Source organism: Natator depressus, chromosome 1 (genome assembly GCF_965152275.1).
Source record: "Natator depressus isolate rNatDep1 chromosome 1, rNatDep2.hap1, whole genome shotgun sequence".
In the NCBI taxonomy this organism is placed as follows: domain Eukaryota; kingdom Metazoa; phylum Chordata; order Testudines; family Cheloniidae; genus Natator; species Natator depressus.
Genome location: NC_134234.1, coordinates 149616767 through 149641913, shown reverse-complemented (window position 1 = coordinate 149641913; position 25147 = coordinate 149616767). Strand labels below are relative to the sequence as shown.

Here is a 25147-nt window from a genome sequence, read left to right as displayed (position 1 = left end):
CTCTAGGGTGGGGCCAGGGATGTGGGGTTTGGGGTGCAGGAGGGTGCTATGGGGCTACATCAGGGAGAGAGGACTCCCCTCAGCTCTCTCTCCCTGCAGCAGCACCTGGGCTGGTAGCTCTGGGGCTGAGGCCCCAGGATAGGTGCCCCTCCCCGGGCAGGTCCGGGCTGCGGCAAGTCAGGGCACCCCAGCCATGGCAGGTCCAGGCTGCGGCTGGGTTCAAGCCAGGGGAGGGGTGCCCCAGCTGCGGCAGGTCCCCAGGCGGGTTCCCTGAGCACCTGCGCAGCACTAAGTAGGCTCCTGCACGGCCGCACAGCTTACAGGGAACTTAGAAAGGAATGTGTATTTATTTGTCTGACCTGCTTGATCACAGGCAACTATGTTTACATATAAGGTAAACAAAGCCATCAAGCTAAAAAGCAGGAGAGAAGACCACTTGACTATCACAATGAGGGACAGAATCTGCAGCCCAGGAAGTCTTCCTGGCTCTTGAGACAGAGACAATGAACGTTGGTCAATATAAGACAAGCAAAAAGCCGTTTTGGTTATCCATCACCAGGGAGAACAAAGAAACCAGCGCTCTGTATCTGTGAATGACAGGTCCTCCTGCTAAACTAGCTAGTTTGTTTTGTTTGTAACCCGTTCAGACCTCTTTCACTCTTGCTTGACATCACATAAATCTCTGTTCTTTGTTAATAAAACTTAGTTTGACTACAAACCATCCCAGTACTGTGTATTAAGGTGGCATGTATAACCCCAGCTGAGCTAACAAGCTGTTGTGTACACTGGCTCTTTGGAGGCAGCAAACTTGGTGTTACCTCTGTGAGCGTCCGATCAGAGAGACTGGGCACCACAGGGGAGATGGTTTCGGGGAAGACTTGGGACTGGAAAGTTTGCTAGCACTATCCTGCAAGAAGTAACCACACTGGTGGAAGGCCATTTTGTTGTGTGCAAGTTGTTGGTGTCAGGACTCCGAGCCAAAGCTGCACAGCATAGCACAGAGATAACCAAGATTACAGGGCAGGTAGTGACAGAACCCCTTACTGGTCCGGGTGAACCTCCAAAACGTCACAGACACCAGGAGGCAGTGAAGGTGCCTCTGTCTGGTACTGCTGGTTCCCATGTGGAGAGGAGAAGGGAAATCTCTCTGGGACATAGGAGACCCTGACTTACCAGCTAATGGCAAATGGTGTAATACGTACTGGCTGCTTTGTGGAAGCATTCTCTTAGTTTTCTCCTAAAGAATACTCCACGCTGTTGCTGCTGCTGCTGCTGTTCCCCATACAAAGGGAGGAAGGGAGTCCCTTTAGGTCTTGGGCTGAGTGGGCTTGGAAGTTTTGACTTGATCCCTCCACCCTGGGATGTAGCTGGTGCTGGTTTGGGGAAGGATTTCTCTAGTCCATCTTTGAGATTCTCCAATAGAAGAGGAAGCTGCTGGGCCCAGGGCGGGTGCGTCTCATGTTCCTAGCCTTGTGATTTCTTTCAGCTTCCACTCCACCTTGGTCAAATTAAGCCAGTTATCAATTTCCAAAGAGACTTTATTGCATCAGGTAATGTGAGAGGGAGAATCCCTCCTTGCACAGAGAAAGCAGCCGTCAGAAATGCCTCTTCCTACAGGTGTAGTGCCTGTTCAAAGGTACTTTGCTGCTTTCAAGCAGAAAAAATCTAAGGTGAAGAACATACCGTCTTTGATTAGCTCTATGAGATATGTTACCCAGTCTCTGGTACAGGTTAACCCCAGCTGAAACAGAGAAGCTGAGCCCTGCTGTGATTCACAGACTGGCTTATAAATCTGAAAGGCTGAACAGAGCAGATTATGGGAATGGCTGAGTGACAGGAAGTGAGAGGATAAAGGGACTTCTGCCTTCCGTTTCAGATGAGAAAGAGAACAATCTTCACCGGTTTCTGTAAAATGGCTCTGGGTGCACCTTACTGTGTGAATATCATCTACTCACCATCCTCCAATGAAAGAATTACTTTATCTGTCCCTCTGCAAGAGGTAATGACAGGGTAACAGTTTATTACATCCTGGGCAAAATGAAATCATGTCTATACTTCACAGACCTGATTCTCCACTGCCCTGCATGTTCTGAGGCCATTTGAACTTGTGCCAAGGGAGTGTAAAATGCCATAAAACCAGAATGGCACAATTATACACAGGTGTACATGACCTCACAAGGTCAAGTTTATTAACTGATGGACTCTCTCAGCAAAGTACCACTGAGCACAGAATGTTCCATTAGCTGAGAACGTGTAATGTATACAATGCTAACACAGATGACATTACATGGGGTTAGGATCTAAATTCCCTCTAAGCTGTGCAGCCACGCAGCTGCCTATTAAGCACCACGCAGGCGCTCAGGGCTGTGGCGGGGACAGATACCTCTCCCCAAGCCCCAGACCTGCTGCGGTGCCCCTCCCCCAGCCCAGACCCAGCCTGGCCCAGATCTGCCCCACCCCAGAGCTTGCATCCCCAGGCGAAGCCCGCACCCCCCCATACACACCTCAACCTTCTGCCCCAGCCCTAAGCTCCTCATTCCTGGCCCCAGCCAGAGCCCGCACCCCAGCCAGAGCCCTCAGCCCCCCCGCACCCTAACTCTTTGCCCCAGCCCTGAGCCCCTCATCCCCGAGCCTACCCCAGAGCGCTCATTCCCCCACACCCCAACCCTCTGCCCCAGCCCTGAGCCTCCTCCCACACTCCGAACCCCTCGGCCCCACCCCCACCACATGAATTTTGTTATGTGCGCCAATATGGAGGTGATGTGTCACACATCACCACCATATTGGCGCACATAACAAAATTCATTCCGCACATGTATGGAAAAATTAGAGGGTACATTGGTTAGGATCACAATTTTTCCCATATGAAACAAGTGAAAAGTATTTTCTTTCCTATTGTAAACCTGATATTTTCAAAATTAACAACAGTAAACTCAACTGCACTTATATTTGACCATCTATTACACATTAGAGCAACAGAAAAAAAGGGTGGGGAGGCCACATGAATAATAATCTCACAGAAAGAATTAGGACTACTAATGAACACTTACCTGATGCTAGAGATGCCCTAGAAACTGCTATTGAAGGTGTTCCAGATGCATTCCTACGGTGTTTCTTCACTAAATCTTCAGGTACACTTTCACTTGCAGGCACAAAAGGGCCATTTTTTAAACCAGGGTCCTGCTGAATAAGAATAATATATATTCCATAAGCATCGAGTCATATACGAGCAAGCTTATTTATGGTCAGTCTGAGGCAGCACCATTACAGTCTAATTCCCATAACCCAAAAGAACATTATGAGTACACAATCACTTATTAAATATTTGTCTTATAATTAATCAGCATTGGGGCCCCATTGTGCTCGACATAATACAAAGGGAAATGACAATGCAATCCCTGCATACAACCTCAGCTTTCACTTTAAGGGGACAAGTGGGGCAGGAAGGGTGGGGGGAGGCAAGGAATACAATCAAATATATACATTTGCCATTTTTCAAAATTATAAATATACCCGATCTACACAGTTTTTATACAAATACAGCTTTGTTAGTCAGGAGTGTGACTCATCTGACATAACTATAGCGGCACAGTCATACTAGTATAAAAGTATTTAATATCCGTGCAGTTCCTATACGTAAATAGCTACAGCTATAACTGCATCCACACTAGAGTGGTTATACAACTTTTGTGCATAGACAAGGCCATAGACAAAGTAAGTGCCAATTTACTTATTTGCCCCTGAGCCAAGCCAATATAAATTTACTGTCATGGTACAGGTGGTTCATAAGGAGAATCATAGAATATCAGGGTTGGAAGGGACCTCAGGAGGTCATCTAGTCCAACCCCCTGCTCAAAGCAGGACCAATCCCCAATTTTTGCCCCAGATCCCTAAATGGCCCCCTACAAGGATTGAACTCACAACCTGGGTTTAGCAGGCCAATGCTCAAACCACTGAGCTATGCCTCCCCCCAGATCTGAAGGAGAAGAAATGGTAGAGCCCTTAATGATGAATTCAAGGAAGGCATTCTGTGTATAAACAGCAGCATGGAAGAAGGTGCAGAGAGCAGCTGAAAAACACACAGGCATCTAATGTACAGAAATAAGAATATTATAATCAAACACATGTTATTACCAATTATTGTGCAAGGCACTGGCAGAGACACAAAAGAAGGCAGAATCCTTGCTCCGAATAGCTTTTACTCTCAGAATATAGACAGTAGGTAGGAAAAGGGGGAACAACAAAATATTAAGGTAGTCAGCTGGTGATGTAGTGGTTGGCTACCTGCCGATAATGTAAAGTTTTTAACACAAAGGTAAACAAACTTATCCTACCCACAATCTGTCTGTTTTGAAATTTTAGAGTGTAAAGTCCTCGGAACACAGACTGTGCTTTCTTTTGTATTTGGATAGTACCTAGCACATTGTGGATGCCACTGGATATAAACAACATCATAGGTTTGATAGCATATGCTGGCTCATATGAATTTGTGGGTTTTCATTGTTAAATATCCCTAACAAAAAAGACTAGTAATTGTTCTAGCCAAGAAAGACATCCTGTTACGTGGGGGGAAGGGGGAGGGGAAGACTACATCGCAATTAAAAAAAAAAGAAACCTTTGGTGCATATGTAGTATCTACAAGAACTACTAGAGAACCATAGGCAACATGAAGGAAGCTGGTCATGATATCAGTATCTGTAGACAGATTGCAATGTCCCACCTCTAGCAATCTATCATGGAAGCCACTGGGAAGAAAGCATACCTAAGAAAGGTTCCTGCCTTTACAATGTCCCGGACTTTACTAAGCATCACACCTGTATAAAATGAAGTGGCAAGTCACTAACAATTAAAAGCTTTCCCTCCTGCATGCCAGAATCAGGCTAATGGCAATACTGCTTATTAGGAACCAGACTGACTATTCAGACTCATTTCTGCAGCTCAGATATGGTTAGCACTTGCAGCTGAACCTCTCTATGCCTGCCTTTGGCAGCTGTGTATTCAGGAAAGGCAGGTCGTTCTCTCTCAACAACACAATGTTAACTCACTAACTGATGCTCAGCACAATTGAGATGAACATCCTGGAGCTCAAAGTGAAGTTAAAGGGGTATTTTTATAATCATGTGGAAAAAGCGTCACTGAGCCAACTGAAGGTAATTTTGGCTACTGTCTTCTAGGCATTTGCAGGCACTTTTTTCCATTACAAATTTTGTCCACATTATCAATTAAAATATATGCATAGTCAATATTAAAGCAGGAGAATAAAAACCAGAACAAGAAACTATCTTGATGGACAGAGTGAATCTCAAAAGCCTGCCAATTTTTAGTTAGTCCAGTAAAAAAAAAAGACCACATAAGATGTAATGGGGGATTTATATCTATCTATATACAGAGAAAGTAATATCTTTTATTGGACCATCCTATGTTGGTGAGAGAGAGAAGCTTTCGAGCTACACAGTGCTCTTCTTCAACTGGGCTATATCTTGTCTCACTCTCACCAACAGAAGTTGATCCAATAAAAGATATTATCTCAGCCACCCTGTGTCTTTAATATCCTGGGACCAACACAGCTACAACTACGCTGCATATACTGTATACACACAGAAGCAAGGTGGGGAAGGTAATACCTTTTACTGGACAAACTTCTCTTGGTGAGAGAGACAAGATTTCGAGCTACACAGAGCTCTTCTTCAGGTCTGGGAAAGGTACTCTGAGCATCAGAGCTAAATGCAAGGTGGAACAATTTGTTTAGCATAAGTAGTCAACACATATTCTAAGGGCGGCAAAGAGTCCTATGGCACCTTAGAGACTAACAGACGTATTGGAGCATAAGCTTTTGTGGGTCACCCACAAAAGCTTATGCTCCAATACGTCTGTTAGTCTCTAAGGTGCCACAGGACTCTTTGCCGCTTTTACAGATCCAGACTAACATGGCTACCCTTCTGATATTCTAAGGGACCATTCAAGTTGAAGTGGCTCATTAATGCCCCTGTAGTCATAGAACAAAGCCTGCTCTCTCTCTCTCACACACACATCCCTCTTCAGGAAACACTTAAGTGTCAGGTGGGATTAAGTTAAAACAGGGAATCTCAGTCAGTGTTAGTACAAAGGCTGCAGTCATTGCAAAATCTAAAATCAGACAAATCTCAAGGATAGCTGCCTTCCTGAAAACATAAATGAAGGATAATTATTATTACATCCTTCTCAGATCAACATTTGTGCACAGGGCAGAAACTAGCCTCTTCCATCCCTCTGTCATTAGCGGCTGTTTCGATCTGCTCTATACTGTTGGGATCAACTGATCTGCCCTTGCTGCTAGTGTTTGTTCTTAAAACTTCTCTTCGGTGTCCTTGTTTCCTCACACTAGTTGGTTTCCACTTAAAAGCTTCATGTGGGAGTCTGGGTTTTGGCAACTGGAGTATCTGCCCCAAATATATCCAGCACTTCCTTCTGATTCTAGTGGAGATAAGCTGCTTGTTGGTGATTTGTCTCATCTTTTAATTGACGCTAAAGTCTCTCCATCCAATGCCCAGAATCTTTTGTAGGCACTTAATTTCAAAGGCATCTAGTTTTCTAACGTTTTAAGAGCTCACAGCTCTCGCAGCTGCATGTTAGCACTGAGATTACATTTAAATTGAAAATTCTGAGTTTTGTTTTGGTAATGTATATCTTTGATTTCCATAGTTTGTCAAGTTTAGTGAATGCTGTGGATGCCTTTCCTAGCCTTGATGTCACTTCTTTCCTGTGGTCTCTCTTGGCTAGTATATAGGGTCGCCAACCCTCTAGGATTGTCCTGGAATGTCCAGGAATTAAAGATTAATCTTTAATTGAAGATTATGTCATGTGATGAAACTTCCAGGAATGCATCCAACCAAAACTGGCAACCCTACTAGTGTAGTACTGCCCAGATAAATGAACTGTTCTACTTTCTTGAGGTTTTTGCCTTCTATTACGATGATACTGCTTGATGTCTGGGTTTCAAGGATGTTTGATGACCCCTCCTTGGCCTTCGCAAAGGCATCTGCCTTCGTAGCTTTTCAGGAGTGTTGCTTGATAGCATGATAACATCAGCAAAGTCTAGGCCTTCTAGGCATTTGCCATTATCCATGACACGCCAGTGTTTGTGTTGCTAATGCACATCTTCATTATTCAGTCTATGGCGATGCAAAACAGCAGCAGAGATAGAATGCAGCCAGGCCTCATGCCAGTAACAACAATGAACCACTCTGTTGTTTGGTTTTTCACCCTTCCATCGCATTTTGCTTCACTGTACAATGCTGTGATGATGATGACTTTAGCTGGAATTTCATAAGACTGAAGACTATTCCGCAATGTATGCCTATATAGGCTGTCAAATACCTTTTGAAAAAAAAATCAGTGAAATTGGTAAGGAGAGCTTGGCATTTTATATGTTTGTCTACTACAGTCCTTAGTGTGAATATCTGATTTACACATGATCACTTGGGCCTGAATCCAATCTGTTCTTCCCTAAGCATTGCATCCACTGCCTCTTTTTTCTGTGTAGTTGTAATATTTGCAATAAAGAAGATTTTCCCTACAAAAGAGAGTAGTGTGACTCCTCTCCAGTTGTTACAGTCAGTCAGATCACCTTTTTGGGGGCAGTCTGACAATTAATCCATGTTTTCACTGGTCGAGGGGGAGTTTTTTTCCTGAGACTTCGTTGAGCCGTTCTGCCAGTTTCGTTAGTCTGGTAACGTCATGTGCGCTTAGCATTTCTGCTGTGATTGGATCATCAGCCTCGGCTTTGTTGTTTTTCAGCGTCTTGACTGCAGCTTCTGACATCTCTATTGGACCGATGTTGAGATCAGGATGATTAGCTGCTATAAAACATTGTAAGGCAATTTTGGAATGAGAAACCTCCACAAATGTTAGGGATTTGTACTAATTAAGCAGCAGTAAGAACAATTTCCTTGATCACATTGCCCTGCTAAATGACTGATGGGGGTTATATCTTTTACCCAACACAACAGAACTACGTGAAATAGAATTGTACTAAAAGACTGTATTCCCGCCTGGCACTTTCAAAACCTGCACACGTACATCACTGCTTATAAACAGATGTCTTGCAACAGCTATCACTTCTTTATTAGGTCCTGCCATTTTTTTAAAAAAAGCAACAAAATAGAGATTGACATAAGAATGTTTGTACCAGGGGGGCTTGGAAGGCCAGTTGGAGCGCAAGACTTCCTGCCCCCTGCTTCTGTGGTCGATGTGCCTCAGCCTTTAAGGAGGGAGGGTAGCGGGACCCAGGTCCTCCAACTCCACTGGGTCCCAGCCCAGGCCCTGTGTAAGTCAACCTCTGAGTAAAGGAGCTCTCAGCGGGGAGTCTATGTCCACTGCCCTGGGCTACTTCCCACTGTTGCCCCTTCAGTTTGGTGTGTAGCCCCTATAGTACAAGTTCCTGTGATGCTTGTCTCTAGTATTGCCCCCCTGGGCAGCGTCCTGCTGCGGTCCCAGCTTCCTCTGGCAGGGCAGCCATATGCTTTGTGGGGTGGGAACCCCCATCAAGATCTCAGTGCTTCAGAGACCCTGGTTCCTTGTAAGCTGGGTGCTCCTAGACCTCTTTCGCTGCCTCTTTTGGCCAGGAAGACGGTGCTTGGTTCCGGTGGCTACTTCGGGTAGCAAGCTAGTGATCCTTCCCTCAGGTAGGGAAGCAGCTAACGCCTCCCTCTTCAACAGTCAGCCCCGAATTGAGCAAAGCTCCCTCCTTGTCTCTCCCCTCCAGCCCTGGCACTGGCTGCAGGTGGAACGGGGCAAAGCTAGCTGGGCCCAAAGGCTCTCTTTAATCCCTTCCATGCTGATGGGCAGTTTCTCTGCTTCACCACACTGTTGTTCAAAAATCAGGACACACTTGGAATTGTGAGGAGAGAATCTGACTGTGATGGAACCGCTCAGCAACCTAGCATTTGTGCAACTGGGATTCGTTAGTACTACAGATCAAACTTGTCCTGAATGAAGGAGAGAAATCTTTGGGAAGACTCACTATCCCAGAAGAAACAACACACCAATATCAGCAGGACTCCTTCCCCAGAACAGAAGTTCATTTATGCGAAGAAAGGAGAAGGTCCTTCCTCTCATTCACTTTGCTGTCATGCTTAGGCCCTGCCAGGGAAGGCGGATATGGCATTCAAGAATGTGGCAATACCTCTCTGAGGGAAAGAAGTGGTGCTTCCTCCTGGGGCCTTAGAGAGCTTAGCACAGCATCCAATCCTTAACTGACCCTTTGATCACGAATCCTGGACAAAGGTACAAAGACATTTAAGAAGCTAGGCCCAGAAACCACTTGGATGTTCCCTTTCATGCCCAGCACCAGCCAGAGGAGTTCTGGGAGCAGCTTTAAAGTCCCAACTTTGGGAGCCTGGAGCTCCGCACAGTACACACAACAGAAGCAAGTCCTTCACACCTGTACCAGCCTCCTGATGTCAACAAAGCCTTCAAACTTGAACTCCTGTGACTCAGTTTTTCTCAGCTGGTTGCCTACCTGGCTCTCCTGTCAAATTCCTTCTGCTATCCTCCCACTATTTTCCTTCAATCTTTCCCTTCACAGCCTCCCTTGGGTTAAAACCTTGTGGAAACTGATGGGTGTGGATGCACCATTACATCTTAAGTAGTAATTTTTAACATTTAAGTAATAACGGTCAATAACAGGACATTTTAGAATGAGAAAAAATGTTTGTCAATCCAAAAACCAGGTCACTGACAATGAGTTTAACAGATTTCATTATGGTGAGAGACCGTCACTTGTCACAACAGGATTAAGGAATAAATAGCATTATCTTTGGCAGGCTTAGCCTTTCTTGGTTGCAAGCTCATCAGATACTGACTGTGGTGTGCATGGTTGTGGTGTCAGTGATGTCTGAGGGGGACATGCGTGCAGCTAGTAGCATTGCCACATTTACCCTGCCGTAATCTGAAGTCACGCTGCGTGTGCTCAGTGCTGGTGACCTCGGACGGACTGGAGTGGAGGCATTGCTTCGGTTCCCAGAGCTCACTGTGCCTTTCATGTTACCGGGAAGGGTCTCCGGGTCATTGTTGTTCAGCGAAAGAGTGCTCCCCCTGAAGAGACAGGACAAACAGATCCCTGCTTTCAAAACATTGGCAACACAGCAAGTGGGAAAAATAGGAAACAAAGTTTACTAGAACTATCTTATATCATATAAACTACATGTGATCTACTGTAAGGATGGATCAGCTACAAACACCACATGGAAAGCATCTGGTGGCATGGAAGGGAAGAATTAGGTGACGGTTGGTTGGAGATATTGTCTGTATACATTGCTTGATGCATTTATTCTCAGAATTAGGAAATTTTTAAACATCTCTCTGGCATACAGCATTAATATAATCCAAGAACTATACAAGATTTGTTTTCCTGTATGTTTATTTCATAAGTACACGTATTTCCAGCAGCTGATTCATTGGTTCTGCACATGGCATTCCCCATCACACTGCCCCTTGCTTCGCAATAGAAGTTACTGCGGCATGATGGTTCTGGATGCACCTGCAGATTCTTTCAGTGCCAACAGACACTTCAGGTGAGTCAGCTGGCTCAGCTGCTCCAAACCTCTCCATCTATCTGTCTGCTCCTCAAGAGGGACAATGCACCGCACTGTCCCATTTACCTTGTACTAAGAGTTCCTGGCCTGACCGGGCCAGCAGCTCCTACATGACTCGGCTCACTAGTGAAATCACATCACATTTTTTTGTCAAGCTTGCAGCCATTCAACAAACCTGACAGAAAGGAACAGCGTTCAGAATACAGGAATCAGACTACTGATACTCAATAGCGTTATCATCTCTAAATGGGCACCGATACAGTAACTCCAGTCCCTGCCAGGAGGAAAACCTGATCACAGGAGATCCTGGGATAACAACAAAAAGGTGACGGAAGGAAAACTGAACTGAATTGACATTTTCACCCACATAAACAAAATGTCACTAGCCTGCTTAATAAATCTTCAGGGGTCTGTTGGGGTTCCCTTCATGCTAGACACGACACATGAGGGACACCTTTGCTTGGTTCATCCCGTCATATCATGTTTTGAATAACTGCACTGAAAACCCCTTTTGCCACATCGGAGACTTTTATAAGAGCTGCTGCTGAACTGAGGAACAAAATTCTTGACTGTGACAGCTCATGTCCCTCTAGTAACTTAAGTTAGAATATAGATTCATGAGACCAGTGTTGTATTCAGACTGAACACATCCTATTTGGAGAGTTTAATACCCCTTAATAAGAAAAACACTTTGATGTCTTATCTGTGAATGTAAGACTAAAATACTCTGCCACCCCAAAGAAAATTAAATATTTTAGGAACAGCAAGGAGGTGACCAGTGTGTACTGAAAACCCCTGGATTTTAGTTCAGTGATGACTCCATTATCTTGACGTGTTTGTGAAAAGCTCAGATCAAAGAATAATTTTTAGGGTTCTCTCCCAACCACCTCTCCTCTCCCCATGGCTTATATAAAGACCTGACTCAGTACTATTAGGAAAGAAAGCTAAAATTATTCTGTGTCAACTGTGTTCTAGTGTCATTGTTGGGTTTGGATTCTCAGACCTCCCAACTTTCAAACTTGCAATACAAAATAACCAGAATGTGGAACACTTGGGTTTTGTTGCATGTTGCACCATAACTGAAAGACTGTAATGGATTTTAAACCATAAAACCTATTCTTTAGGATGTTTTCTCACTATAGGAATTAAAAATAAAAGCTGTTCAAAAAGAAAGCTAGAGAAACAAATTCCATAATGTGTAACCATAAGAACACCTATGTGCATCATCAACCAGATTTGAAACAAGGACTTTCAGACACGCAACACAGACCTCTGCTACTTGAGCATATTTTCTCCTTTACTTTTGTTTGGGTCAACTGCTAGAGGGGAATGTGACCCATTTTGCCACTCATTTACAAAACTATTTGCTAGACAGTGATGAAACACTGAGAATCAGGATTTGTTGATTCTGTTCCTGGCTCTGGGAATATGTCTACATGGAGTCAGAAGGTGTAATTTCCAGCTTGAGAAGACATACCCATGCTAGCTCTAATCAAGCTAGTGTGCTAAAAACAGAAGCACAGTCACTGTGGTGCGGGCAAGCAAGAGGGCCCAAACATGCACCTAGGCAGGGCCGTCTCTGGGGTGGGGGGTGCAGGCCCTGGACAAATCATCCTCCACCGGCTTAGGAGCCTTGCTCTGCATCAGCGACAGTTGGGGCCCCCGCTGCACTGCAGCACCCCTCACACACCTAGTTCCTGCATCTATGTCTCCGGGACCAAGCACGCCGGCCAATCACACTGGCCTGCAGGGCCCCCCAAAGCACAGGGCCCGGAGCGGTCGCCCTGATTGACACTACCCAAGGGATAGCTCTGCACCGAGGGTCTTGGATAAGATCGTGCTCAGACGGCTAAACTGTCCCACTGCTCACACAACCATGGCTGCACTTCTGTTTTAGCATGCTACCTCGAACAGAGCTCACAGGAGTATGTCGACTCAAGGCAGAAATTACACGTACCAGGACCAGTGTAGACATACCCTGGGAAGGGAGGCAGTCCTGCAGTTAGAGGAGTTATTACCAACGTGTTAGCCAAGCACATAGATTGCTGTTCATTCAGTCTGAAAGGGCAGGGTGGCTAAGTAAATGAGATTTAGGTCTCCATTTTGAAGACCTTGGTTCTTTTACCATTTATGCTAGAAGTGACCTTCCGCAGCCTCGTACTGAATTGTCAAATACCCATGTATCTTTATTGGGGTGGGGTAAGCCAGTGGAAGAAGGGAGCTCATGACATTCTGGCTCTCAGACCAGTGCACCTTTCCCTAAACCAAAGGGTGGTGGAGTGAGAGTATATTCACATTCTTTTCTTCCTTCCCTTTTGTTGAATACTGTTTAGTTTGGCAAGGCTGCTGAAAGAGGAGGCCAATTTATCCAAAAACAGAAACAGAGAAAAATCCAGGACATCATCGATGTTTGAAGAAGCTGTTTAAGATTTTTTGATGATGATGATGATTTGAACATAAGAACATAAGAAAGGCCATATTGGGTCAGACCAAAGGTCCATCCAGCCCACTATCCTGTCTACCGACAGTGGCCAATTCCAGGTGCCCCACAGGGAGTGAACCTAACAGGTAACGATCTAGTGATCTCTCTCCTGCCATCCATCTCCACCCTCTGACAAACAGAGGCTAGGGGCACCATTCCTTACCCATCCTGGCTAATAGCCATTAATGGACTTAACCTCCATGAATTTATCCAGTTCTCTTTTAAACCCTGTTATAGTCCTAGCCTTCACAACCTCCTCAGGCAAGGAGTTCCACAGGTTGACTGTGCGCTGAGTGAAGAAGAACTTCCTTTTATTTGTTTTAAACCTGCTGCCCATTAATTTCATTTGGTGGCCCCTAGTTCTTATATTATGGGAACAAGTAAATAACTTTTCCTTATTCACTTTCTCCACACCACTCATGATTTTATAGACCTCTATCATATCCCCCCTTAGTCTCCTCTTTTCCAAGCTGAAAAGTTCTAGTCTCTTTAATCTCTCCTCATATGGGACCTGTTCCAAACCCCTAATCATTTTAGTTGCCCTTTTCTGAACCTTTTCTAATGCCAGTATATCTTTTTTGAGATGAGGGGACCACATCTGTACGCAGTATTCAAGATATGAGCTCACTATTGATTTATATAAGGACAATAAAATATGCTCCGTCTTATTCTCTATCCCTTTTTAAATGATTCCTAACATCCCGTTTGTTTTTTTGACTGCCGCTGCACACTACATGGACGTCTTCAAAGAACTATCCACGATGACTCCAAGATCTTTCTCCTGATTAGTTGTAGCTAAATTAGCCCCCATCATATTTTATGTATAGTTGGGGTTATTTTTTCCAATGGGCATTACTTTACATTTATCCACATTAAATTTCATTTGCCATTTTGTTACCCAATCACTTAGTTTTGTGAGATCTTTCTGAAGTTCTTCACAGTGTGCTTTGGTCTTAACTATCTTGAGCAGTTTAGTATCATCTGCAAACTCTGCCACCTCACTGTTTACCCCTTTCTCCAGATCATTTATGAATAAGTTGAATAGGATTGGTCCTAGGACTGACCCTTGGGGAACACCACTAGTTACCCTTCTCCATTCTGAAAATTTACCATTTATTCCTACCCTTTGTTCCTGTCTTTTAACCAGTTCTCAATCCATGAAAGGATCTTCCCTCTTATCCCATGACAACTTAATTTACATAAGAGCCTTTGGTGAGGGACCTTGTCAAAGGCTTTCTGGAAATCTAAGTACACTATGTCCACTGGATCCCCCTTGTCCACGTTTGTTGACCACCTCAAATAACTCTAATAGATTAGTAAGATATGATCTCCCTTTCCAGAAACCATGCTGACTTTTGCCCTACAATTTATGTTCTTCTATGTGTCTGACAATTTTATTCTTTACTATTGTTTCAAGTAATTTGCCCGGTACTGTCGTTAGACTTACCGGTCTGTAATTGCCAGATCACCTCTAGAGCCCTTCTTAAATATTGGCGTTAGCTATCTTCCAATCACTGGGTACAGAAGCGGATTTAAAGGACTGGTTACAAACCATAGTTAATAGTTCCACAATTTCATATTTGAGTTCTTTCAGAACTCTTGGGTGAATGCCATCTGGTCCCAGTGACTTGTTACTGTTAAGTTTCTCAATTAATTCCAAAACCTCCTCTAGTTGCACTTCAGTCTGTGACAATTCCTCAGATTTGTCACCTACAAAAGACAGCTCAGGTTGGGAATCTCCCTAACATCCTCAGCCGTGAAGACTGAAGCAAAGAATTCATTTAGTTTCTCTGCGATGACTTTATCGTCTTTAAGTGCTCCTTTTGTATCTCGATCCTCCAAGGGCCCCACTGGTTGTTTAGCAGGCTTCCTGCTTCTGATGTATATCTGACTATTTATAGAGATTCTATGGAACATGTGGATTCATTTAAGATTTTTATTTCATTTGATTCTACATTTTCTTTCACATATAGTGCCATTCCCCCTTCCCCCGCACGACCTGTTCTGTCCTTCCGATATATTTTGTACCCCAAAATGATTGTGTCCCAATCCACCCCACAATGATTGTGTCCTCACTCCACCAGGTTTCTGTGATGCCTATTATATCAATATCCTCCTTTAACATGAGGCACTCTAGTTCACCCATCTTATTATTTAGACTTCTAGCATTTGTGTACAAGCACTTTAAAAACTTGTCACTGTTTATTTGTCTGCCCTTTTCTGATGTGTCAACCTCTTTATGTGAATGTTTCTCATCTGATCTGGCCCATGCTTTATCCTCTTCCATCCCCTCCTCCTGACTAAAACCTAGAGAATCTCTATCAATAGACTCTCCTCTAAGAGAAGTCTCTGTCCGATCCATGTGCGCCTCTGCAGCAATCACCCTCCCCCGTCTCTTAGTTTAAAAACTGCTCTTTGCAATTCCAAGCAGATGTATAGGATGGTTAAGAGAGACTTTGATGCTATTTTTGACAATTAGTATTTAACTCTTTAAATTAACAGAGTATATATAATAAATGTACCTTATGAATGTGGCATTGTTACTTTTTTAATCTGATGAGATATGAAGAAGATACTATACTGTAAGCATCAACATGAGCTGCTCCCTAATCATTCCAGACACCACTGTCTCAATTAATTCAACCTTTCCTGTAGGCAGTGAGGTAATTCAGTCATCCAGACAGAGTCCCTCCTGAACACACAGACATGTAAAGATGTGCCTTTAGTAGCTCTATTGATAGAAGTCACTGATTTGGATGGTGAGGCTGAGATGATGGAAGAGGTGAAAATTGCCATGCTGAATCAACACTGATTGAAGAAATCCTGAATCTTGCCTAGGGCCGAGGCCACTACGTGATGTTTAGACCAACTTACAACCCACCAGAGCATTCCTAATGCCCATGGCCTGCTTCAACACAATATACGAATGGCCAGTTCATTAGCATTTTGTTGTCATGTTTACATCATTTTAGTTTACACAAGTGTATAAAAAGACAATACTGTACATAAAAACAACTTGTCTAAATACATACAAAACAAGCTGAATTTAAAATATAAATCAATACAGATGACTTTAAATCTTATTAAAACATGTAAAATTTGTTTGGCCCACACAAAGTTGTGCTCAGGTTCATGTGGCCCTCCTGTGTAATAAGGTTGGGCACCGTTATTTTAGATGACGCCCAAAGGGGAAAGTACTTTTGAAGGTTCTGATGAGTACCTGTAAGTTTGCCCTCATGTTTACCCTCTCTCTAAGGGTATGTCTACCCTGCAGGTGAAGGTGAAATTGCAGCCCAGCAGGCATACTCATGCTAGCTTTAACCTGGCCAGAACAGCTAGCTATAGTAGTGCAGACATGCCATCATGGGCTAGAAACCAGACCAGAAGTCTGCTCGAGGTTCTGGACACGTACTCTGGTTACTAGCTTGTGCTGCCACACCTACACTACCTTTGCCACCCATGATTAAAGATAGCAAAGGTATGCCTACTCGTGCTACAAACACACCTCAACTTGCACCGTAGACATAGTCTACGGCTACATCTACACTATGAGCTCAGGGTGCGATTCCCTTGCTTGTGTACACGTACCCACATTAGCTCTGACTGAGCTAGTACAAGTATAAATGGCAGTGTAGCCACAGAAGCACGGGTTACAGCAGAACAGGGACAGTTTAGCCATGCGGAGCACATATCCATCAGTTTCAGGCAGATTTGTACTTGGCCTGGCTAATCCATGCCTCTACAGCCACTATCCCTGTGACCACGACTACCCTGCTACTTATACCCATACTAGCTCGATGGGAGTTAGTGCGAGTATGTGTACTTACAAGCAGGGGAATTACACGCCTAGCTCGTAGGCCTAGACATAGCCTAAGCTTTTGTACCATGCTCACTGCGGCGTATCTGAATACCCACTGCAAAGTCTATTCTGCCTGCTTTGCAAAACACATACTACAGAAGGGAACTTTAATGAACTGGGTGATCTAATTCCTGTTCTATCTTTGGACATTGCATCGTACCAATGCTAAGCAGTAAGACAGATTCTTGAAAGCAAAGCTCTCTGTCACCCCAATCCTTCCAGTTAAGCAGAAAAAAAATACAGGTACAAAACAAAAAAGAAACAGCAAAGAGCCCACATCTGTTTTAATAAAACTTCAAGGCACAAATCTTGGCTGTGTACAAAAGATCCAATTACCTAAAGGAAACTTTTGGATTCTAGACAAGAGTTGACTTTAAGGTTGGCCTGGCTAATGAAATCTGTTCAGAGTGGATAAAGGCAGATTGGGAGAGTCCAGGGAGATTGTAAACATCAATCTTTCACCTCCTGAAGTACAATTAATAATTATAGTCAATAAATCAAAAGCCAGGAGGGAAATAAGTCGCTTATTTAAATAACAGGACTCATCTGTAATACATCAATTATTATGATGTTCTTTTCACCTAATACCATTCACAATGAACTTGTCATAATGCTGCCAAAGAGATGAATATTCAAGCTGCTGTTCATTTAATTGGCTTGGAAGTTTTGTATTTGAAAAAGCTACCATTTATGTTTTTTCCTGGAAGAACATAAATATTGTTGCAGTTTTTTCCCCATCATCTGGGACCAGATTTTCAAAAGAGCTTAGATCTTATTTCACACACCAAATTAAGTGGCCAGATCTTAAAATCTATGAACATTGAAGGCCAGAAGAAACCATTATGATCATTTAGTTTGAACTCTTGCATAACACAGGCCCAAGACCTCACACAATAATTTCTATATGAAGTCCATAATTTCTGATTCAGCTATAGCATATCTTTTAGAAAGACATCCATTCGTGACTTAAAGACCTCAAGTGAAGGACAATCCACTATGTACCCTGGTAGGTTGTTCTAATGATTAATTACCCTTGCTGCTAAAAATTTGTACCTTCTTTCTATTCTGAATTTGTCTAATTTCAGCTCCCAACCACTGGATTTCATTATGCGTTTTTCTGTTTACAATGGAGTAAAAAGTGGTGCTGCTCTGCAGTGCCATCTTCAGGGCCCCGGCTGGTACTGCAGGACCTCCCACCTGAGTCTGCAAGGGTCTGCGGCCTATAGCCTGTGCTGTAACTCTGCGTCAATCTCTAAACAGTCATGTAACAAAACAGCAACTCAGGATTTGGCTGTCTGTGCCTTAAGACAGAGGAGGAAAAAAAGAACCTGAAATGCAAGTACTTATTTGCAGTGCTTAGAATCACAGAATATCAGGGTTGGAAGGGACCTCAGGAGGTCATCTAGTCCAACCCCCTGCTCAAAGTAGGACCAACACCAACTAAATCATCCCAGCCAGGGCTTTGTCAAACCTGGCCTTAAAAACCTGTAAGGGTGGAGATTCCATCACCTCCCTACGTAACCCATTCCAGTGCTTCACCACCCTCCGAGTAAAATAGTGTTTCCTAATATCCAACCTAGACCTCCTGCACTGCAACTTGAGACCATTGATCCTTGTTCTGTCATCTGCCACCACTGAGAACAGCTGAGCTCCGTCCTCTTTGGAACCCCCCTTTCGGTAGTTGAAGGCTGCTATCAATTCCCCCCTCATTCTTCTCTTCTGCAGACTAAACAGGCCCAGTTCCCTCAGCCTTTCGTCATAAGTCATGTGCCCCAGCCCCCCAGACATTTTTGTTGCCCTCCGCTCGACTCTCTCCAATTTGTCACCATCCTTTCTGTAGTGGGGGGACCAAAACTGGACAAAATACTCCAGATGTGGTCCCCCCAGCACTGAGTAGAGGGGAATAATCATTTCCCTTGATCTGCTGGCAATGCTCCTACTAATGCAGCCCAATATGTCATTAACCTTCTAGGCAACAAGGGCACACTGCTGACTCACATCCAGCTTCTTGTCCACTGTAATCTCCAGGTCCTTTTCTGCAGAACTGCTGCTTAACCAGTCAGTCCCCAGCCTGTAGCAGTGCATGGGATTCTTCCGTCCTAAGTGCAGGACTCTGCACTTGTCCTTGTTGAATCTCATCAGATTTCTTTTGGCCCAATCCTCCAATTTGTCTAGGTCACTCTGGACCCTATCCCTACCCTCCAGCATATCTTCCTCTCTATCCAGCTTAGTGTCATCCGCGAACTTGCTGAGGGTGCAATCCCTTCCATCATACAGATCATTAATAAGATGTTGAACAAAACCGGCCTCAGGACCGACCCCTGGGGTACTCCACTGCCAACTAGACATCGAGCCATTGATCACTACCTGTTGAGCCTGAAAATCTAGCCAGCTTTCTATCCACCTTATAGTTCTTAGGTCAAGGCCCTGGCTTGGGCTTGGGTTAGCCCTGAGGAGCTACTCCTCTGTCCCAGTCTCACCCAGCTCTGCCCCTGACCAAAAGCAGGCATTCCTTCTTTAACTGGCCTTCTGGTTCTTCACTGGTGAATATTTCTCTTGGCCCTTCTAGGCCTCTGGAAGACTGTCGTGTTGGTCACCTGGTCTGAGTGGATTTTCCTTGGGCAACAAGTGTCACAGTGCTGATGCCTCCAGCAGGATTCAGAGAAGGTCTGAGAGACCCCATCCCAGTCAGGTGCTGAAGTCTTTTAGCAATCTGGCAGCAGGTTCTCAATTGGAGCAATGTGTCATAGCTCCCCTGAGGTATGACAATTTACAGCAATTGATTATGTGCTCCCTTACCCTTATTGTGAGGGCTGAGCGCTACAAAATCGAGTGGTTTGTCACTGCTTGTTTGGAATTACCATCATAGTACACCAGGGGGCTGTAGACCTTGCCCAGCACCATCAAACAGCCAGAAAAACTCACTGCTTAACAAAAAATTAATAATAATTTTTAAAAGTACTTTCACACGTACTCTGTTCATTCTGTTGCCTTTTTATGGAACGAGTCTTGCGGTATGTTAAGAAAACACGTTACAGAGCAGTGGGATCAATTGCTCTCATTAGATAATGAGGACAGAACAAGCAGTAAGGAGCAGCACAGAAAATTTACTTACAGTTGCATAACTGTTCTTGTTATTAATAGAACAAACTCCTCTGGGAGACTATGGAATTCCCATCACTTCAGATATTCAAAGCTATGTGTAACACTGACCTATTACAGATGGCTCAGGGATAATTAAATTATTTTTTCCATGGTATGAGGGATGGATTTGACCCCACTAGGCCAACCCACATGATTTAAGGATACCAGCATAGGAGTTGGCAGCAGACCATTCTTAGTGAAAGCCCTGGACACTGGAATTAGTTCCACCCTTTGCCCACCAGAGTTCATGTGGGTGAGCACGGTGTATTTCTACTTGTGGGAAGTAAGGAAAACAAACCCATCCAAGTGTTCAAGTGCTACTGTATATATGTTTTGAGTTGCTAAACAATATTGGAAATTTCCATTTGAGCATTAAGTGAAATTACACTATTTTTCAATCCACATCATAAGATTTCTAGGCAGGTGAAACAATCAACACTGAGTGAAAACAATTTGCATCCAGCATAATTTATCAAATAAGAAAAGTAGCAGATATCAGCCGGCCAAATTCTGGCTTTATTTTTGCACATTACAAAATCTGCATTCAAAATATGGGCATCAGGTTATTTATACTCAACAGTATTACTGTTTGTAAATGGGCAATAACTGAGGTCTCTTACACCAGGAAAAACTGATCAAGGAATTCAGTTAGATATAATCAGAATAATTATGGAAAGACTATAGAAGTGAAACATTTTAAGAGCTCATCTGACATTTTGCCCAAGTTAGATACTGCTGTCAGCTTTATGCTTGACTGACAACAGGCTCTGTTTTGCAAGGTGCTGAGCAGAGCTCGCCAAAATAATTGACCAAAAAGGACAAAATAATTGACCAAAAAGGACAAAATTTTCCTGAAAAATGTTGACTTTTTCAACCAGCTCTAGTAGTGCTGAGCACTCAAGAGTGCAAAGGGCTACACAGGACTGTTCAGTGCCTTTCTGGATCAAGCTCTGAGCTATCATCAGACTTTGCTGTCCCTTACCTGTCAGAACAGGGAGTTGACCTGATACTGCGTAAACTTTGGGCATCAGCGTCCGAACTGCTGCTTCTTCCACCTTCGGCTTTCACATTGGCAATTTCTCCTTTGGTCACTGCCCTGATGGCCTTCCTGAGGAGCATAAATTAAAAAAAATAAAACAGGGTGAAAATGTAAAGCACACAACAGTTAAACCAAAGTTGCTTTTGTGAGATCTTTCCTGTTAGAAAAAGAGAGAAGGCAATGGTTCTGATAGCACCATGCTGTGCTTCTAGTGGATGTGTTTTGAGTATTGCTGAGGTCAAAAATGGAAGAGGCAGTCACAGGTTTAGAAAAAGGCTCACCTATCTCTCTCACTCACATAAATAATAATAGTGCCATGTATATTACAGTAGCACTCAAAGCATGCCAGGAGTTGTACCAACACATAAGACGATACAGAGCCAGCCCCAAAGAGCTTAAGAACTAAAAAGGAAAAAAAACCAGAGGCGGAAAGGGGCATGATTAACGCCCTACTCGAACAGCAGGATGATTGTCAAATAATTGCGGCTGAGTTGCGGACAAGACATGGAAAATTCTGGAAAAGTAATAATAGACCTATATTAATTGCAGTAATTTGGAAAAGTCAGAGAGACCTATTTGTTAAAGAAAAAATTGCTGGAACTATATAAACACTCAAGTATTACATTATGCCTTCTAATTTTTTTTTGATAACCATACATTTTGCTGCAACTATATTACAATCATTAATGCACAGGGCTGACAGCGGGAGCCCAGCCAGGCTCCCACTGTCATCCCCGGGCGGCTGATAAAATTGCAGTGGATGCCTAATATTGTGGGATCTTCAATTCTTGCAATATTGTGAATTAAATAGGGCCTTAGGTATGACATTCAATCAATGTGGTCAGAGTGACAACCTCAGCTAGTAGTAGTTCTGATGGCACATGTTAGTTAGTTTGGTTTCCTTTTTATTTGTTGGGGGTGTACTAGGTGGGTAATGAGATAAGAAAGGAGAGAAGCAAGAAGGGATAAGTTTGTGAGAATGAAAGAAGAATGGGACGATGGCATAAAGTAAAGCAGACAGAAAAGGAGGAGATTATGAAAAGGGGAAGTGGAAGAATCCTGTGTTGTGACTGGAGCAGAGTTTTATCATTCCCTCCCCCCTCCAAGAGCCCAAGTAAAGATGTCTGGGTGATGTCAGGAATCTGAGGGTCTGAAGCTGGCTCCCACTGTGGGCTGCTAAGGCACCTTAGTTAAATTTACTGACGGAGACTATACATTATATATTAGCTGTGTTGCAATAACAGATGTAATTGTTTCCATGGCTTTTCAAAAAGCTGTGTAAAATGACTCTTGGCAATTGCAGGAAGTGCTTTGCTCTGATCTTCCAGTTATAAGATCAATCTCCCGTAATCAGTGACAGAAATATACTGCAGAACTGTTTATCACAGACGGTGACTTCTTGGTAAGCTAATACTCCTTTTTTTCCTTCCCTCTTCTGGCCCTCTTAGATAGCTGCTAGATGCACACTCAGCAAACTGACAGACAGGCCCAGCGTCTTCAAGGAGAGAAGACTGTCCAAGATAAAAGGGATCTCAGAGCTTCTGGAGGTAAGCTAATGTTGACAGCAGATGGAGAATCACTTCCATTTGGCAGCATAGCACTTCCTTGTAGAGAGCTTCCTGCTGCTAAGGATGGACTGTACCTGTTCAGAGCACAACGTCTCTCTAAGCACCAGATGGAGGGAGTGTGGGTTTGGATGGTTGATTCTGCCCCCTGTTCTGAGACAGTAGGTTCAGGAACAGGTACATACATATGAATGGGCGAAAGGCCACCAAACTGTCTTGGCCACCAAGGTGCCGCCAGGATTATTGTTGCCTTGTCTTGCTTTGACCTTCTTGAAGACATGGGATAATAGATATATATTAGCGGACCTGACCACTGTACCAGAAAGGCATTCTCCTGGAGTTACGCCTATGGGTACTCAGGAGCTGTAGGCATTTCTTGTTTGCTTGGGTTGTAAAGAGGTCCCACAATGGGAAACCCCACTGCCAGAAAATGTACTGCATCACAGAAGAATGGAGCTCCCACTTGTAATCCTGGTGGAAATACCTGCTTAGGTTGTCTGCTAAGGTGTCCATTCCTTCCAGGAGGTGTGCTGCTAAGGAGCTTATCCAATGCCAGATCCACCAGTTCCAGAGCATGACTGCTTCCATGCCGAGGGGCAGACTTCGTTTCTTCCCTGTTTGTTTATACAAAATACAGTAGTCATGTTGTCTGACATGAGTTAGACATGTGCGGACTGGATGAAGGGTAGGAACCTCTTGTATGCTTCATGCACTCTTGAGAAGTCCGATGCATAGTTTGGATTCTTGCAGAGTCCAGGATCCCTGAGCAATCTAGTCCTCCAGGTGCACTCCCCAGCCCAGAAGAGAGGCATCCGTTATGAGTGTCTTTGTGGGTGGTGATGGGGGGAACATAGGGAATCCCTATGAAAACAGTCTCTTTCATTTCCCACGAAGTGAGAGATGTGAGGATGTTTGGAGGAAGTGAAACTCATTTGTCCAGGGAAGCTGTGCTTGGGAGCATAGATTGTCCACAGCCATGCCAGGAGGCACCAGAGGTGGAGCCTCACAAAGGATGTCACTTAGGTGCAGGCAGCCACGTGACCTAGAGGGACCATGTTGGACAGGACTGCCATCTGGGGGCTGAGTCAGAGCTGGGTGATGATGTCCCTCCTCATGTGGACTCCGTCCAGTGGTAAGTATGCTTTGGGTATGTAAGTATGCTCTAGGTCTCACTAAGAAGCCGAAGGGGAAAACTCTGTAGTGAAAGTGATCGTGGTGCACCGTAAAGCGCGAGCCCCGCTTGTGAGCTGGATGAATGTCTATATGAAAATATGCATCCTCCAAATCAAGTGCCACAAGTCAGTCACCTTCATTTAGGTATGGGATTATTGAGGCCAAGGTGCTCATCCTGAATTTTGAATGGCGTATAAAGACATCAGTTTGTCTGAGGTCCAGGATTGGTCTCCAGACCTTCTTCCTTTTGGGTACAAGGAAATATCTTGAACAACAACCCTTGTCCCTGTGTTGAAAAGGCATAGAGTCTACTGCCCACAGCGGAATTAAAGAGTTCACCTCCTGTTTGAGAGACCTCTTGTAAAGAGGGCTGGGGAGGGGCATTTTGGAGAAGGAGTAGAAAAGAGTTCTATGGTGAGGCCTATCAAGATTTTCTCTAGGACCCCTCTGTCCAATGTGATATGGTGCCACTTTGGAAGGGAATGGGACAGGCATCCCATCAAAATACCTTTTCCACGGGAGGCTGGGATTGAAGAGGGGAAAGTAATGGTGCACTGTGACTGCCATGCTGTACATGTGTCACTTCCTAGGGAGCTCAAAGGCCCTTTGATCATAGATGGGCTGAGAGCCAGGACAGTGTCTATGAGTTCCTCCTGTGCACCAGGATATATATCCCTAAGAAGGGGAGAGCTGCACAAGACTCTTTAAGGGAACGAAGTGCCTCATCTTTCCCGCGCTGAACAGGTTGTTACCCTTGAAGAGGAGATCTTTTACTGTTGTCTGGACCTCCTTGGGGAAACCTGAGGATTGCAGCCAGGAGGCCTACCTCATGACCAATGTTGTCATATCTGCTGCATCAAGCAACGCTTGCAGGGACAATCTGTCAACCAATTTCCCCTTCTCAAGGCCTGCCTGGAATTGGAGACCGCACTCCTAGAGCAGCTTATTAGCTAACTCCAACAGCTTGGACATCAATACTTGGTAATTCAGTATATGAAATAAAAGGCTAGATGATGAAAAATTCTTTCTGCCAAAGAGATCCAGCCTCTTGGCATCCTTGACTGAAGGGGTGGACCTAGACTGGTGCAGCATGCTGCCTTCCATGACAGTCTGGACCATGAAAGAGTTCGGATTTGAGTGAGAGAACAAATATTCTGCCTCTTTGATTGAACAAAGAAATTTTTGTCTGCCCTTTTTGGGAGAGTGGCACAGGTGGCTGGAGTGTGCCCCACCACCTTAGCAGCTGCCAATATGGCGTCATTACCAGGAAATGCCACCTTGTCCGGAGGATGTCCAGGAGCTTCTGAGTTG

The 25147-nt window shown here is 44.2% G+C and overlaps 1 protein-coding gene across 6 annotated transcripts in view; it reads right to left on the bottom strand.

Annotated features, from left to right (window-relative positions):
* Positions 1–25147, bottom strand: part of SYTL5 (synaptotagmin like 5) — a 171869-nt gene that overhangs the window by 38509 nt on the left and 108213 nt on the right. For 5 of the 6 annotated variants that reach the window (XM_074968770.1, XM_074968778.1, XM_074968761.1 and 2 more), the window contains exons 6-8: positions 21042–21167; positions 9918–10074; positions 3051–3183 (exon numbers count right to left, since the gene is read on the bottom strand). In XM_074968770.1, the coding sequence (XP_074824871.1) occupies positions 3051–3183; positions 9918–10074; positions 21042–21167 (416 nt within the window). The remainder of the gene's footprint in view (positions 1–3050; positions 3184–9917; positions 10075–21041; positions 21168–25147) is intronic. The other variant, XM_074968793.1, reaches the window with a different exon arrangement.